Source organism: Apis cerana, linkage group LG1 (genome assembly GCF_029169275.1).
Source record: "Apis cerana isolate GH-2021 linkage group LG1, AcerK_1.0, whole genome shotgun sequence".
In the NCBI taxonomy this organism is placed as follows: Eukaryota; Metazoa; Arthropoda; class Insecta; order Hymenoptera; family Apidae; genus Apis; species Apis cerana.
In genome coordinates, this window is record NC_083852.1 from 22141480 (window position 1) to 22159856 (window position 18377).

General features: G+C 17.4%; 4 protein-coding genes across 10 annotated transcripts; 2 read left to right on the top strand and 2 right to left on the bottom strand.

The window, feature by feature from the left end:
* Positions 1-355: 355 nt before the first annotated feature.
* LOC108002019 (lysophosphatidylserine lipase ABHD12) lies at positions 356-4930 on the bottom strand. 3 transcript variants are annotated; one of them, XM_062076111.1, is made up of 11 exons: positions 4842-4860; positions 4400-4482; positions 3181-3263; positions 2138-2256; positions 1953-2058; positions 1687-1886; positions 1452-1587; positions 1261-1378; positions 985-1146; positions 788-915; positions 356-712 (listed from the first exon to the last, which is right to left on the bottom strand). In XM_062076111.1, exons 3-11 carry the CDS (start codon positions 3249-3251, stop codon positions 673-675), a joined length of 1080 nt encoding a protein of 359 aa, XP_061932095.1. In that variant the 5' UTR covers positions 3252-3263; positions 4400-4482; positions 4842-4860; the 3' UTR covers positions 356-672. The 3 variants fall into 3 exon arrangements, with proteins under 3 accessions (XP_061932095.1, XP_061932132.1, XP_061932064.1); XM_062076148.1 differs by lacking the exon at positions 3181-3263 and having other exon boundaries at positions 4842-4930; XM_062076080.1 differs by lacking the exon at positions 4842-4860 and having other exon boundaries at positions 4400-4653.
* On the top strand, positions 4305-5945 carry LOC108002035 (U6 snRNA-associated Sm-like protein LSm6). 3 transcript variants are annotated; one of them, XM_062076933.1, is made up of 3 exons: positions 4305-4503; positions 5603-5693; positions 5771-5945. In XM_062076933.1, the coding sequence occupies exons 2-3, from the start codon at positions 5603-5605 to the stop codon at positions 5917-5919; spliced, it is 240 nt and encodes a 79-aa protein (XP_061932917.1). In that variant the 5' UTR covers positions 4305-4503; the 3' UTR covers positions 5920-5945. The 3 variants fall into 3 exon arrangements, with proteins under 3 accessions (XP_061932917.1, XP_016918883.1, XP_016918882.1); XM_017063394.3 differs by lacking the exon at positions 4305-4503 and adding an exon at positions 4989-5396; XM_017063393.3 differs by lacking the exon at positions 4305-4503 and adding an exon at positions 5055-5409.
* On the bottom strand, positions 5937-7196 carry LOC108002014 (protein TIPIN homolog). The gene has a single exon (XM_017063372.2). It carries the CDS (start codon positions 7194-7196, stop codon positions 6393-6395), a length of 804 nt encoding a protein of 267 aa, XP_016918861.2. The 3' UTR covers positions 5937-6392.
* Positions 7197-8932: 1736 nt separating this feature from the next.
* Positions 8933-18271, top strand: LOC108002150 (long-chain-fatty-acid--CoA ligase ACSBG2). 3 transcript variants are annotated; one of them, XM_062070890.1, is made up of 13 exons: positions 8933-9046; positions 12932-12995; positions 14016-14067; positions 14143-14344; positions 14416-14550; positions 14940-15135; positions 15203-15304; positions 15399-15545; positions 15669-16144; positions 16599-16813; positions 17302-17453; positions 17527-17652; positions 17972-18271. In XM_062070890.1, the coding sequence occupies exons 2-13, from the start codon at positions 12942-12944 to the stop codon at positions 18164-18166; spliced, it is 2052 nt and encodes a 683-aa protein (XP_061926874.1). In that variant the 5' UTR covers positions 8933-9046; positions 12932-12941; the 3' UTR covers positions 18167-18271. The 3 variants fall into 3 exon arrangements, with proteins under 3 accessions (XP_061926874.1, XP_061926875.1, XP_061926876.1); XM_062070891.1 differs by lacking the exon at positions 8933-9046 and adding an exon at positions 12182-12367; XM_062070892.1 differs by lacking the exons at positions 8933-9046; positions 12932-12995 and adding an exon at positions 13730-13931.
* Positions 18272-18377: the final 106 nt, after the last annotated feature.

Below are 18377 nucleotides of genomic sequence, written 5' to 3' on the forward strand. Positions count from 1 at the left end.
AAAATCTATTGTAACGCCCTCTACATTTTATAAATTACAATTAATAATTTTTCAGTTACAAATATCTTTATAAAATAATTTTATAAAAATTTTACAAAAAAAACAAATTCTATAAATATTAAAAATCTAACAAAAATATATAAAAATCATAATTTTTAATATATATAATTATTTACAATAAATTTTATATTTCGAATTTAGTTTAGGATTAATTTTTAATTTTAATTATAATATATATAATAAGGTTGAGTACTTTTATATTTCAAATTTTTGATAAAAAAGAAAATCACAAAACTGCAAGAGGAAGAATTAAAGGATTTGATGATATTTAGTTTATTTAATAAGTGCAATGCAATTAGAAAATACAAATGTATTTTTTTTTAATTTTAAACAATAGAATACATTTCAATTAATCATTCAATTATATTTCAAACATAAATTCAATACATTTTTAATAATTTTTTCATGATAAGTCTTATTGTACTTTACAGGATATTATAAGTAGCGAACTATTTAATAAAAAATAAAATATAATTATGCAATAAATAAATTTTATACATTTTATATAATAAATTTTTAAATTAATTTTTATGTCAATAAAATTGATATAATTATTGAATATGTGCAATACAAAAAAATATTTATATAAAAGTATTGATATTTAAATATAATTTACTCAGTCTGATTTTTATGTGCTTTAGCTACAAATGATCTGAAAAAAAAATTACTTTGAATAAAAAATATTACTAAACTTTATAATAAGATTATATTAATAGTTAATACTTACTTGATTACATTAGGTAAATTTTTATAACGACATATATATTTATGTCCAAGGCCATATAATGCATCAATTCTTGTCATTTCAATGCTATTTGTATTATTTCCATGATAATTTATTGCCGTTTTAAATAACTAAAAGAAGCAAATTTTTTAATAGTTTCAATTGTTATGAAATTTTACAAAAAAGAAACGTATTTGTACCTTTTCACCTAAAGCAAATGGAATGATATTATCATCTTCTGCATGCAATATCATAATAGGACATTGAATTTTTTCTACATGTTTATCAGATTCAAAACGAAGAAAATTATCATAAAATGGTTCAACAATTATCCAATGAAACCATGGTAAATGTTTGAATATCTAAAAACAAATTAAAATTTTTTAAATTTTTAGAATTTTTTTATTGATTAAATTGATTTTAAATAAATGTAAAGGAACCATATTTTTCTAATTAATTATTATTCTTAAAAGTACCTGTGCTAAAGGATGTTCACTTAATTCATCTGCTATATTATTAAATGGTGATTCTAAGAACAAACCTGCAGGTTGAACTTTTTTTATTGCTAATAATGCCAATACATGAGTAGATACTCTATAATATAATAAAAATTTTAATTTTAATTTTATTATTAATTTTATCACTTTATATAAATATAAATTTATACCCAGTTCCTAATGAATGTCCCCATACAAAAACAGGGGTTGTACCATTTACTATTTTTAATAGCCATTCAAGTACATATTTACTATCATTAACTACTCCCATTTCAGAAAGTTCTGCTTCTTCACTATCACCATAGCCTACATTAAAAAACATTGCAATTAAAAAATATTTGACAATTATTTACATTAATTTTTTATGAATTTCTTTTTTATAATTATAACATTTTATAATCTTACCTCTATAATCAAAACATATAACATGATAATCTAAATTCTGAAAAAGTTTATATAATTCTAAACGATGACTACTTGCTCTATTACCACTATTACCATGCATATAAAGAAAAATAGGTTGTTTAGCATTTTTTAATACAGCTTCATAATCATTAGCAGTTGTAATAGTGGAATCATTTAACAAAGATTGAGGTAGTATTTGCCTAAAAAAATAATATGCAATTAATATAAATAAATTGAAAATATATATCTATATATCAGTTATCAACCATAATCCTATTTTCACTTGTTCATCAGTTTTTAAATAAAAATTTCTTGTTCCTTTCATTCCAACTGACTCTGGTTTTGAAAAATCTACATTAAGTGGCCATTGGACTAAAAATATATCACATATATAATTATATTCATGAATAAAAAAGTTTATCAATAATTTATATAAATAAATTTAACTTACCAAAATTTAAGAAAAGAATCTTTTTTTGGAAAGCATAAGAATAATGAAATATAATAGGTAAAAGTCCAAATATAACAAGATATGTAAATATTGATACCTTCATAATCCAAAATAAATATCTGTAATGAATATATTTTACTATTATTATAAATGAATAATTATACTTTAGTATGTACATTTATTTAGTAGTAATATTCTTTATTTAGAAGAATAAAATAATTTTAAAACAAATTACATGAATTATACTATACTACTATATTAGTATATTTATTTGAGTTTTATTTTTCAATCAATCTTATTTTTTAAATATTAATTTTTTATAAATAAATAATAAAATAAATAATTAAATAAATAAATATACAAATAAAATAAAAAATATAAAAATAAAATATATTTATATAAGTAAATAAATAAATAAATATATCTCTTATTATAAAAACATTATTTATCTTTTTAATTTTAATTTTATCAGGATTTAATATTACAATTTAAATAAAGAATAAAATTGTATAAAAATTATATTTATAATTTAAATAATATTACATATTATTTGAAATTCAGTCAAATTAAATAAAACTCAAAAAAAATATTCTATTTATTTTATAAAATAATCTTTAAGATATTCATATTTAATATTCATACTATTATAAAAGATTAAAGTGAAAGATTTATATTTCATATTAAAAAATAATTTAAAAAAATAAATAATATATTATTATATTTAATAATTTCTTATTATATTGTTTAATAATGAAAAAAACAATATATTTTAAAATTATATAATAATTAAATATTAATATAAAATGCTTATTAATATATTAAAATTATTTTTCTTCAAATATATAAAATTTTAAAAATATTGTTATAGTAAATATATATTTTATAAAAAATTTTAAAATTGTATTAAATAAGATTATGTTAAATAAGATATTCTCTTAATGATGAATAGGAATTTTTTTTATTTTTGAAGTTATATTATAAAATTATTAATTCTAATAAAAAAAAGATAGATGTTGTATTATGATTATAACAAAGAGACTTACATTTTTGTATACCAAATATCAAGAGCGGCGAAAGGTAATATTGCTGCTAATAGCAGATAAGTTGTCTGCATATTTGTTAGTAGCTATCAAACACAAGGTGCTTTTTAAGTTCCCCATTAATGTAATTTATATGTGTCATTATAAACTACTAATATATATTAATGATGTAATAATAAATATATCATTTATTTAAACATGCATGAAAGTATAATTATATCCATATTTATATCATTATATCCATAGATTATATTTTGCAATAAATTATTATTAATATTGAAAGAAAATTAGAAATTTTCTGATATATATTTTAATATTTTTTACTATTAAATTACCTATGTAAATTAAAATGCAAATTTAATAGATATAGATGAATTATGAAATCATTGATTTATATAATTTCAAAAATTGAAATTTTTAAAGATTTAATATTAGTATATAAACATAAGATTTAATATTACAATCTATATATTATTTTGATTAACAAAACTTTATGAATATCTAACAATTTTATCATTTTTTAAAAATAAAATACTAAAACCTTAGATATAGTTATTTTGATTATTCTTGTTTGTTCTTATATTGTTATTCTAAAATTCTTTTTAAATATAATCATTTTTATTTTATTTCATTATATCCAATGAATCTAATATTAAGAATATAACATAAAAAAAGATTGAATTTATAATATAAATAAATATATATATATTAAAAAATATATTAAAATATTTAAATTAGAATCAATGAATTCATATTACATACTAAATAAAATTAAATTAGATTTATCAAAATATATACAATTTATTGCATATATAATTTTTGAAAATTTTTTTATTAAAACTAAAAATAAATTATCAAATTAAATTAATAAGCAAACAAATAATTATATATAATATTGATGTAAAAAAAATATATATATTTGAAAATAATAAAAATGATATTTATATTGTATGAAAAAAATATAAGTTAAACAAATACGATCCTAAAAATTTAACTTTTTTTAAATAATTAATAATTTAATAATTTAATTTAATAAAATTTTTTTAAACTGGAAATAATTACACTTATCGATAATTTAATCAATTTAAAATATTAATTAAATTAAATTGATATCAAAATGTTAGTATTTATTCGTAAATTTATACGATTGTATGTGTATTAAATCTAAGATTAAAAAATATATGATCAAATAAAAATAAATTATTAAAATCAAGAATAATACCTCTTTTTAAAACATTTTTTTGGTAACCAATGTACCATAGTAATTGCAAATTAGTGAAATTTCTGCAAACAACGTATCTCTATCTATGAAGTATAAAGATTTATGTAATTACGCTTTAATTATAATTCTAATTTATATACTTATTCATAATAAAAAGTAGTATAAAAAGTAAAATAAATTTTTAAAAATCATTTTTATTCTAACTTGCAAAAAGAAAATTATTCAAATTTTTCATTTTAATACCACCATATTTAATGATAAAACAATCTCACAAAAATATAAGATATATGGAATGTCCTCTATGTCACATTAATTACATAAAAATATAATGAAACATAAGTTAATAAGTTTTATAAATTAATAATTATTATTTTCTAAAATTTTTTTAAATATATTTTAGTAAATAATCATAAAAATAAAATTATAATAAACATCACTAAACTGTTATGTTTTAGTCTGTAAAGTTTTTTAATTTTTGTTTTATAAACTATATAATAAAATAATTGTATATAATTGTATATAATACTATAAAAATCTTCAAAATATATTAAAGTTGAATATAACTACTATTTCTCTAAATATTAATATATATCTTTTTTATTTTATATAAATTGAATTATAGAATATAAAAAAAAGTTAAAAAATAAATAGTAATGTTTAAATGTTATATTAATAATAATTTAAACATATGAAATATAAAAAAGTAAAAAAGTAACTTAATAGTAATTTTGTTTCATAAAATTCTATAAAAATTTAGTTTATGGTTATTATTTACAATTGGATTGGTTGATTTATTTTGAAATAAATAAAATACAATGTTCAATTAATGTATAAGTGTACATCAAAAAACTTTTTTATTTTATATTTTGTGTACTGTAGATATAAATATTTAGATTTACTTGTAAACGTACATTTTATTATTACGATTATCGATTCATTAAATCTCATCAATAGTATAAATTTATTAGGTACTGTGTATTAAAAGATAAATTATAAGGTAAAATTAAAAGGTAAAATTATAAAATTTTAAATAGAATATTTTAAATATAATTTAAAAAATGTCTAAAAAACATTAAAAATAATGTATAACAATAAAAATTACAAATGATAAAATTATCTCAAAACGATTGATTCTAACCTCATTTAAAAAAAAAATAATTTTATATAAATAAATATTTATTTTTTATGTATATAAATTTACAGATGAGTCGCAAAGAAGCATTATCTCAATTTATCCAACAGATACATGGGCGTCCTGTTGTTGTAAAGTTAAATAGTGGTGTAGATTATAGAGGTAATGTATTTGTGTATTATTGTATATAAAATAACTTAAAGTAATTTAATAATTAAGAAGTTATTTTTATTTTATAGGTGTTTTAGCTTGTCTTGATGGTTATATGAATATAGCACTTGAACAAACAGAAGAATATGTAAATGGCCAATTGAAAGATAAATATGGTGATGCATTTATTCGTGGTAATAATGTATTATATATTAGTACACAAAAACGTAGAACTTAAGTAAAATAAATATATAATTTATATTATGATCTCTTTATTTATTTCACATTACATAAAAATCTAAGAAGTATTCTTCAAAAATCTATAATAAATAATATATTTAACATATTTTTTTTTCTAATTGCTACATCAATACTTTTAAAGAATATAAAATTCCTTAATGAATTTTTTACAAGTTATATATAATATTTATATTCTTAGATCATTATTTTTTTAAAGTATTTATTTTTTAATATATAATTATATAATTTACTATTTTCTGATTGTGCAATTTTAACTTTTTCAAACTTTCATTTAGTTTTTTTTTATATTTCTTTAAATTTTACAATCTTTTTTGGATAACTTTTCTGATTTATTTTTATATGTTTTTTTATCTTATTATTGAATTGTGAAAAATTAAATATTAACTGTAGATAAAAAATTGTTATTATTAAGTTAAATTATTAAGTTCTAACTTTTTAAAGATTTTTTATTTAATTTTTTTCTTGCACTTCTTTAAGTTTTGCAAGTCTTCTTTGGATAGCTTGTTGCCTATTTTTTTCTATACGTTCTTTTATTTCATTACTTAATTGTGAAGAATTAGAAGTATTAGAAGTATTAGTTGTAAACAAAGAATTTGCAGTATTAGATTCTGATAATAACTTATCAAATGCATCATTATTAGTTGCAGCTATATTAAATGAAGATTGTTGCATAACTTGTTTTTGTTTTTCTATTTGTTCTGCAATCAATAAATCAAATTCATCAATAGGTTCATTTTGTTCTTTATTTTCTTCTATATCTATATTATTATTCTGGTTAATAATATCAATATCTTCATTGATCATATCTTGTCTATATTTCTTTATAAACACTTGAAGATCCTTTTTAGTACCTAATTTTTCTAATCTTTCAAGAAAATCATCAAAATCTAATTTAGGAAATAATCTATGTCCCCAATGTTCTAATCTTTTCATAATTCTATCCAAATCTAATTTTTCATATCCTTTTTCATAATATTTAAAGCCTTCAAAATATTTTTCAATAGTATGAATTCCTTTAGGACCCTTTAACCGTTCTGTATTTAATTTAGGCAAAGGATTTCTTACTATATGTTTTTTAGATGAAGTTGATGGATCAATTCTTTTTACAATATTCTCTTCTTTACTTTCTTCATTTTCCAAATCTGACTTTTGTTGAATAATATCTTGATCTTCCTCTGATTCTTGATTTTCATATTGAACTATTATGTCATGTTCATTTTCATTACAATCAGAAGTATCTGATAGCGTCGTCATATTCAACAAGTTGTATTCCCACTTTCTTATATACAAAATATTAATTTTTCGTTTAATATTAAATTTTTTAGAAAATTTTTAAATATAAATATTTAAATGCAAGAAACTCTGTAAATTTTCTTCTCTTCTTAAATAATATTCGTTCTTTGATAATTATACAATTATAGGATAATTTTGCCGGTTAATAGTATATGTAGGTTAGCTTTTATAATATGCACATTTATATTTAAAACTCATTATCATTTTGAGAATCACAACTGTTATTTCCTTTGTCCATAAATTTATCGAATTCACCAGTTGATTTATTCATTCTTTCTAAAAGCGATACCAATAATTTTTTATTTAATCTATCGGTTTGTGTTATTTCCCGCACAACGGGTTCATAATTTGTAACCGGAGGGCGTTCCGTTATTTGTAATTTCTGTAATGTATCATTCTTTTCTTTCATAGGTGTTCCTGGCATTTTAAATTGTTTAATTAAATTATTATAAGTTTCACTATCACAATCTAATTTTGGTTATATGATAAGTTAATAATCTTACGCGTGACAATAAAATTCTTTAACCTATATGAACTATAGTGTATATATATTGTCTTCTGCGCATGTGATAATTTGATTTTTTATATTATTATTTTAATTAAAATTTTTAGTAATTTAAAGTTTAATTATCATGTACATTTGTAAATTTATACAATCAAATTATATAATATTTTTAAAATTAAACTTATTAATAAAATAATTTATTAATAATTTAAATTAAATAATTCAAATTAACAGTTAATAATTTAAATTAAAATATAAAAAAATATAAAAATTTTAATTTTTTAATATATATATTATGAATATATATTTATATATTATATAATTTGAATTTGAAAAATTTAAATAAATTACATTTAATTTTAATTATTTAAAAATAATACATAAAAAGCAATATATTTTATATATAGCAAAATTAAAATAAAAAGAATATTAAAAATCTTTTTATATTATTTTATTACAGATAAATTATTAAATGATTTTGAACTTCTTTTATATTTATTAAATATATTAATGTATTAAAAATTTTTATAGAATATATTTAATATAAAGATATTAATGAATGAACAATTTTTATCATTAACATTACAATATTAATGTTACAATTAATATTAAAAAATATATTTTATAACAAATTTAAATTTGATATTTTTCATTTTATATTAAATTTCTCTTGTTTAAATCATTATATTTTATTTAATAATAATTTTATTATAAGTGTGAAATAAATTAATTATAAATAAATATCATATGATGAACATAATGACACAAAAAATGATTTTTCAAAAAACGAAGAAAACTTATTTTATTTAATGAAATTTGTAATTAAAATTAAATTGTAATGAAAAAAATATTTTATAATGATATTTTTTATATATTTGGAAAATTATAAAATTTTTATAATTTATTGCATTTCATTATTACAATGTTATTAGAATATCTATATTATAAATGATTACTTCAAAATAATATATTAAATGTGATTTACGAATAGTGAAGAATGAATAATGAAAATATGTTCCTCTATATATATAGAAATAAATTCATATATTATTTATATTACCTACAATTTATTTGAATTTATTCTTATTAAGTTCTTACTACGTAATAAAAGAATTATAATTTCAAGTATGACATCTTATATCAACTAAATCGTAAGTTGACTATGATTAGCGCGGTAAACTCAGAGTTTAATCAGTATCACTGCAACGTCTGTGCAGTACGGAGTTTTTAAGTAGAAGAAATCAAGAAGACTACTTTGAATTGTACGTAAATTTAAAATCGTAAAGTCATCATTTAAGAAAGAAAGGTAGATATTAAATTTGAATATTTTTTATTATTTATGTAAAAACTTAATATATTAATAATGTAATAATTAATAATATAATAATAAATATGAATGTAATGAATGAATGAATGTAATAAAATATTAATGATGATTTTAAATAATTCATAACTTGTATTTGTTGTTTGTGATAAAATATTAATGATGATTTTAAATAATTCATTAAATATACTATAAATAATCAAATAAATTTAATGATTATATTTTATTGAATTTGAAATTACATTCATTATTAATTATATTCATATAACATTCATTACTTTTCGATATATTAAATTCATCAGTATTACGTGATTTCTTTTGATTTCAAAATAATATATGATTTCGAGGTGGCGTGATCATTAGTAACGGGTTTAAGTTCATTCCCCACTTTTCAGATCCATTGAAATATGAAGAAAAACAATGAATATTTAATATATATTAAACATTATATATATGTATATATATCAAAACATAAAATTTGAAAGAATTTATATAAATTTAAATGTGACAAAGAAAATTATATTATATTAATTTAAAAATTTATTTTTTTTTTAAACATAATATAAATCGTGCATTAAATTTTATATATATTACATCTGAAGAATCGACCAATTATAGACTTCAACGTAAATGATGATTGATTCTAAATGATGAATAATGAATTTGATAACTAATCTATGAAATATTAATGTTTTTTTTTATACATGTATTATATAAACTATAATGAAATGATTTTAAAATAATAAAAGTGATTGTTAACATATTAAATGTCTTTAATTTTCAAATAAAAATATTTTTTATTTTAATTATTATGAATAGGTATTTAAAAAAAAAATGATTATAATAAAGATTGACTGAATTAAAAAAAAATTGATATTTAATTTTTTTTATAAAATATTTACTAATCTTGTTAGTAATTTTATTTAAATATATAAAAATTTTAATAATAAAATTCTTATAAATATAAAATATATTGATAATATATAATTTTTTGGAATAAATTAAAAATATAATGATTTCAAAATTATTCATACATTATTCTATGATTGGATTAAAACAATTTGATAAAAACAAAATAATAAAATGATAAAATTTCGTAAATGATAATTCCATATAAAATAATAATTTATATTTATAGATAATTTATTATTTAAAAATAGGAAAAAAAAAAAAACTTCTTTATGTCATTAATCATATCAAATTTAGATCTTTATTTTCATTTCTTACATTATCAAATACATTATAATTTTTTAATTGAAAAAAATTAATTATTCGAACTATAGACCCACTTTCTACCTTCGAATCATTGACATATAACGGTACTATTCTCAGTAGTACAGAAAGAAAGGAAATAAGAGAAAGAAAGTTCTATAACAAAATTGTCAATAATATTGCATTTATCTTGTTACTATATCTTAAATTCATTTATAAATCTAAAAAAAAATTACCTTTTTTTATTGTATGTTGTAGTTCATCAATTTTTAATTAAAATTAATAATTATAACAATTGGTTCGATCAAAACTAACATTTTTTTTTAAATTTAATAAAAATTCAAAATTTTATTAATTTATTTAATATTGAAATCAAATATTACAAGTAAAAAATTTGTATTTATATTTTAAATCAAATAATTAATATTTTAATTTTAATTATATAATAAGTGAAAGTAAAGATATATATATATATATTTTAAATATATATAATTTGAAATCTATATAATGTTTTTCTCAAGTTTTATTTATTTTCAAAGTAATTTAAATTTGTAATTTTAATTTGTTAATGGAAAATTACTATTTGTTATATAATCAAAAAATATCAATTTTATGTGTTTTGTGTTTATCATCTAATGACTTTGTTTGCATGTTCATTCTTGGATTTCCGAAATAAATTATCATGTCAATTATAAATGCGTTTCATAATTTAATTTTTTATTTTTTCTTCATAAAAGATATAATTATTACTGTGATTATTCATTAATTAAATTTTTCCATTTCTTTATTAATATAGATGACGAAATAAACAATATAAAATGTTTATACTTTTAACAATTTAACAATCAGTTAACAATTAATTATTTATATTAATAGTTAATATAAATAAAAAAGAAATAAAATGCTTAAATGTACCGTCAAAAAATATTATTTTGTTATTGACTTTCATTAATTAAATAATTTCTTAGATTAAATAAATTCTGTGAAATTTTATTTTTTAAAGATATCTTTAAGAATATTTGATTAATTTTAAATAATCCATAATAAATGGAAAACTGAATTGAATATAAATAGTTATTTATTAAATTAATATTTTGTAATTTAAATATATCAGTCTTTTAAGACTGATAAATGATAATCATATTATAGCGTAATTCAATGATCTATGATAAATGCGTCAATTAATTCCTTTATGCTATTTAAAAATATTTATAATTGCTATTGTATTTTCTTTATTATATTTTAGTTTTTTTATAAATCTTTTATATATTTTTATAATAATCTTAATGAACAAATTTTTTAAATACAATAAAATATTTGGGTATATTTAAAAAATTTTCAATTTGCGTTGGCATATTAATTGAAATCGATTCCATTTTATTAAAAAATTTCTATGTTATTTCTATAATAATTATTATTCTTATAAATCAATTATATTGATGTTATGAAACAATAAAATTTATACTTTTTATAACTTTTTTCGATTTTCTTATCTAATTTATAATATATTTGCAAAATAAGTTTTTTAATAGTATATTAAAAGATCAAATTGCTCAATGATAACATTTATAGTCAAGATAATTGATAATCATATAATTTTTAAATTTTCAAATTCAATTTTTTTGAAAATTAATTTTTAAATAAAATAGATTTATTTTAAAATAAAAAATATTTATTTTATATGTTTATTTTCATATGAATTAAAATTAGCTTTTATCGATTCATTCTAATCAGAAGACATGTGAGTTAATTTCATTTTTAATTTCATAGTTAAAAAGTTTTAAGATTTAATGTATCATATGATAATGATAATGAAATTTTAAATAAAAAAATATTTTTTTTTCCATTTTTTTTATATATAGAATCATTATCAGTCTTTTGGATTATGATTTTAAATATATATAAATATATATAAATACAATAAATTTGAAATGAATTAAAATAATATTTATATAAATTTATAATTTATAAAAATATCTATAAGGATGATGCAATATAAGAATACTAATATAAATGAGGCAATATGAGGTGATAAGTAGATGTTTACATATTAATTAACTAACTAAAGAGAAAAAAATATCAAAATATCACGTAAGTAATTTTAAAGATTACATTAAAGATTTAGTAAAAGAGTTTATAATTTAAATAGTTACGAGTAAAAAATTTAAAATATTAAAAAATATTTATTTATTAAAATATTAAAGTTATAAAAAATATTATATTCATGCAAATTAATTCTTTTTTTTTTCTTTTGTTAAATTATATAAATCATTATAGAATTATATAAATCAAACTTCCATTTCTATTTCGAGCATTATATAAATTATCAAATTTGAATTATAAACAAAATAATTTTTATTTATCATTAATTGTATCAAATATATGAGATTTATATTCAAATATATTGTTAATATATTGAAATAAAATAATTATTAAAGAATAATTATTAAATTTCATGAAATGTAATGTTTAAATTTAAGATAGGATTAAATTAACAAAATTAAATTATTACATATTATTATTTATGATTTATATTAACTATATTCATATTCGAAAATATTATTTATGCCAAAATATTTATTATAAAACAAATTAAATTTTAAATATTTTTAGTTTTATTTAATTATGTATAAAACTTACTATATGTTATTTTAGATTGACGACGATGCAGCCAATTCAAACAAATGGAATAATAAAGGATTTTACGATAAATGAAAAGGTGTGATAATTAAAAAAAAAAAATTAAATAATTTTTTTTAGAAAATTTATTTTTAATATCATTCGTCATGAATTTATCAATATATTTTTTTCTCGCATCTTCGATCTTGATAAGTTTAAAACTTGAAAAAATTATGAGAAAAATTCATTTAGAAAACATCATTTAGAAAAATTTTTTTCATTATTTCATTATATATAATTATATATATTATATATAATTCTGACATTTTAATAATTTCAAATTATTCATAAAAATTTTTTGATATTGACTGTATATTGAATTCTGCTTATATATATGTATCAATGAAGCGATACGTCTACATATATATATTCTTCTAAGCTATGTATTAAATTTTAAATAAAAGATGAAGTTCTCAATCTTTAAACAATTAAAATAATTTTTTTTTATTATAATAAGTAGCCAATAAATGATTAAATTTTTAATTTAATTAATACAAATTTAATAAAAGATAATCTAAGACTTAAAATGAAATTTATTCCATTTCATAAATTAGTTTGATTATATTATACTAAAATATCCATGTTAAAATAAAATAATATATATGTATAATATATCTAAAGAATAACAAAAAATGTATATAATATATCTATATATTAATTAATTAAATATGTGTAATGTATTTAAATTGAAAATATATTATATTCTTATCATTTTATTTATATAAAAAATTTAAAGAAATATGTATATGTAATAAGATAAGAAATGATCGCGTAATACCGTAAACAACGTACACATAAGCAAAATTCAATAGTAATATCATCATGAATTAAGTAATTTTAATATCAAAAGTTTTTTATGAATAACTCGATAATTAAAATTAATTATTGTCACGTATAAAAAAAAATTATTTAAAATAATTTTCTTTATAATATATTTCAAAATCATTAAAATTGATACGGAAAAACATATCGCTAGGTTCGTCTCATTTCATATTTGTATAATAAAAAAAATAAAAGAAAGAAAAAAAAAAGTTAAAAATTAAAATTTTTAATCTTACAGGACAATATAACGGACAAAAATTTTATACATTACAACGAAACTGGTCTTGATGGTAAATATCCAAATTTTTAAAAAGTTAAAAATTAAATTATAAAGCACATATTTATTTCATTTATTTTATTTATAGGACCTGATCAAATTTTACCTGCTGATAGTTTTAAGACTACAGAATATAATGGACGTGTACGAATACAATTAAATAATGAAGATAATTCAATGCCTATATCAATTCCTGGATTAATGTCAAATACAGTAAAGAAATATTCTAATCATTTAGCTTTGGTGGCAAGACCTGATGAAAATGGTATAAGAAAAACATATACATATAGGTAAGCATTCTATAAAAATAAAAAAAAATTTAATATCTAAAATGGATTTTTTTATTAATATATATTTTTAGTGAATATGAAAGTCAAGTGAGAACTGTAGCCAAAGCTTTCTTGAAATTGGGTTTAGAACGCTATCATGGAGTTTGCATTTTAGGATTTAATAGCCCAGAATGGCTTTTTGCAAATCTTGGTGCAATATATGCAGGGTAAATATTACATATATGAAGAATAAGAAGAATAATATATCTAATTTTAAAATCACATTTTTTAAAAATAATTTATATAATTAAAAATTTTCTTATTGTGTTAAAATCTTCAATTAACAAATTAAATGAATAAGTATTTTCATAGTAATAATTAATTTAATTAACTTATCAATTAAAATTTTTTTAATCAATAAAAAAATTCTTATTTGTTTAATTTAATTAAATTTAAGAGAATTAAATTATATAAATTTAAATTTTTTAGCTTTTGAATTCTTATATGTAAAAATGAAAAAATTTACAACAATATTTTATTCAAATATTTTATGCAGTAAATATTTATATAATATATAATTAATATATAATATAATATAATTTATAATTTTTTTTAGAGGATTTGCAGTTGGAATATATACTACAAATAATCCAGAAGCATGTCAACATTGTGCTATAATTAGCAAGGCAAATATAATAGTTGTTGAAAATAGAAAACAATTAGAAAAAATATTACAAATAAAGCATAATCTTCCTCATTTAAAAGTAATTGTTCAATACGAAGGCAAACCAGAACAAAAAGATATTTTAAGTGTAAGTCATTTCATATGATATCAAATATATTATTAAACTATTTTTAATAGTAATTTTTATTTATTAGTGGAATGACTTAATAAAAATTGGCGAAGCAGAATCTGATGTCAAATTAAATGAAGTTTTAAAAACAATTGCAGTGAATGAATGCTGCACTTTGGTTTTTACGGTATAAAAAATCAATTTTTTATAAGATTTTATTATTAAAAAATAATTTTTTAATTATTAAATTAAAAAATGAAATTACTACATTTTTTTTACAGTCAGGTACTGTTGGAAATCCAAAAGCTGTAATGTTAAGTCATGATAATTTTTTATTCAATGTTCGAAGCATGAGTACTGTTTTAAAATTGAAAGAAGGTTACGAAACTTTAGTTAGTTATTTACCACTGTCTCATGTTGCAGCACAGGTAAATTTATAAATTTTTATGATTGTTGACATGATTGAAAAATAATCGATGTGAGCGATTTCGAAAAATGCAAATTTTGAATATGTAGTATTATTATAATTATGTATTTTTTAATAATTCCAGGTAGTTGATTTATATTTCATGTTATATATAGCTGGCACAATATATTTCGCAGATCAAAATGCGCTTAAAGGTAGTTTAATTAATACTTTGCTTGTGGCACGACCTACCACATTCGTAGGTGTACCAAGAGTATGGGAAAAGATTTATGAAAAAATGCAAGCAGTTGCAGCTAACAATGGATTTATTAAAACATGGATTGCTTCGTGGGCAAAATCACAAGCACTTTATTATAATATAAATAAAATGAATGGCAATGATCATAAACATTGGAGCTATATAATTGCTAAATGTCTAATTTTTAATAAAATAAGAGCAGCACTAGGTTTGGATAGATGTAAAATGTGTATTAGTGCAGCAGCACCTTTAAGTTCCGAAATTAAACAATATTTTTTAAGTTTAGATATTCCTATATTAGATGCATATGGAATGTCTGAATGCAGTGGTGCACACACTCTGAATACACCAATAAATTTCAAGTAAATATTTATTTTTATATGGAATATTCAATTTAATTTCGATAGTTATAAAGTTTTTAAAATTTTTGTTTTACTGAAATAAAAGTTGAATGTTTTAAAAAATATATATTTTAATATAATTATTTTATTATATATACGACGAATATATTGATTACAAAATATAAAAAAAATATATGATTTTATTTTAATTTATAAAGCTAATCTTTATATGATTTTTGCTTTATGTGATATTTTGCTGAAAAAAATTATTTTTATCAAATTAAGTGCTTTTCAAAACTATTTAACTTATATTTAAAATATTTCTTAATGTTATCAATATTTTTGAATATTTGCATTAATTAATTTAATATATTTATATTTAATTTAATTAATTTAATATGAAAATATTTTATCTTTAAAATTATATTTCTATGATCTATTTAATAGATTTTTTTTTTATTTATTTTCTATTCAGATTAAATAGTGTTGGTCAATCTATATCTGGACTTAACACAAAATTATATAATCCAGATAGCAATGGTGAAGGTGAAATTTGTATGCATGGAAGACACATATTTATGGGATATTTAAATGAACCTCAAAAAACAAATGAAGTATTGGATGCAGATGGTTGGTTACATTCTGGTGATATAGGAAAATTTGATTCAGATGGATTTTTGTATATTACAGGTATACATTTATATATATAAATAGAATATCTTACATGTATAATATTTCAGAATGAATAATATTTCAGAAATTAATTTGAATCATAAAAATGACTAAAAAAAATTATATGATCTTGATCTTGTTTATGAAATTTATAATTAATTTTCTGTCATTTTATATTTGATTACATTCTTTGATAATATAAAATTGAACAGATAATTATATCGATAACAAAATTTTTTTTATTTCTTTTTTATTTATCTTTTTTATTAAATATATATTAAAAATTATTATTTTACAAATATCTTATAAATAATTTCAAATAAAAGATATAAATTTTTCATTTTTATATTTTATATTTATTCCTCGTATGTTGTAAAACACATATTTGCATATATTATACGTATAATATATATTATATATTTTATATGTTTTATATGTTTTATACATCTTTATATATTGTTTAATATTATTTAATATCTAATATCTAATATATATATTGAATATAGGAAGAATAAAAGAATTAATTATCACTGCTGGAGGAGAAAATGTACCACCAATTTATATAGAGCAGTTAGTATTAGCTGAATTATCTATATTAAGTAATGCTTTATTAATTGGAGATAAACGAAAATATCTTACTATGTTAGTTACTCTAAAGGTAAGATATAGATATATTGAATTTCTACATTTAATATTTATATTTTTTCAAATTATATAATTTTTATTTTCAGACTGAAATTAATGCTGAAACTGGTGCTCCAGAAGATAACTTTACTTTAAGTACTTTAAAATGGTTACAATCTATTGGAAGTACATCAAAAACAGTTTCAGAAGTTTTAGAAACACATGATCCATTTGTAAGTTTATTAATATATAGAAAGTATTAATTTCTAGAATATTTTTAGAGTTAATTCTAAAGAATTTAATAAATACAAAAGTTGGTATATAAAAATGTTGATTAAAATTTTAAGTAATTTATAATATTAAAATAAATTCATATTAAATAAAGCAAGGAAATAATTTATCAATTACATATAATTTAAATAACATTCAATTAATTTTTTATATACTTTTATATTTCTTTTGACTTTTAGAATCAATTTTACAAATATCTTGCATATAACAAAAAATTTTTCAAATAGAAAACAAATTATTTATAAATATATGTTTTTATAGGTATATGAAGAAATTGATAAAGCAATTAAAAGAGCAAATACTAAAGTAATAAGTCATGCACAAAAAGTACAAAAATTCCAAATTTTGCCGCATGATTTTTCAATTGTTACTGGAGAATTGGGACCAACACTTAAAGTTAAAAGAAATATTGTTCATAAGATGTATGAAAATTTGATAGAAGACATGTATAAATAAACATATGGAAATTCTAAATGTAATTACAAAAGAAAAAAAATATTTCTAAAATAAAATGTTTTAACATTTAAAATATGATTAATAAAAAAAAATTTATTAGAATAATATTGTAGCATATCATTTAAATTTAAATTTACAATTGTGTAGATTTATCAAATTGTGTAAATTTAATTATTAAATTTAATATATATATTTATAAACAGTGGATATA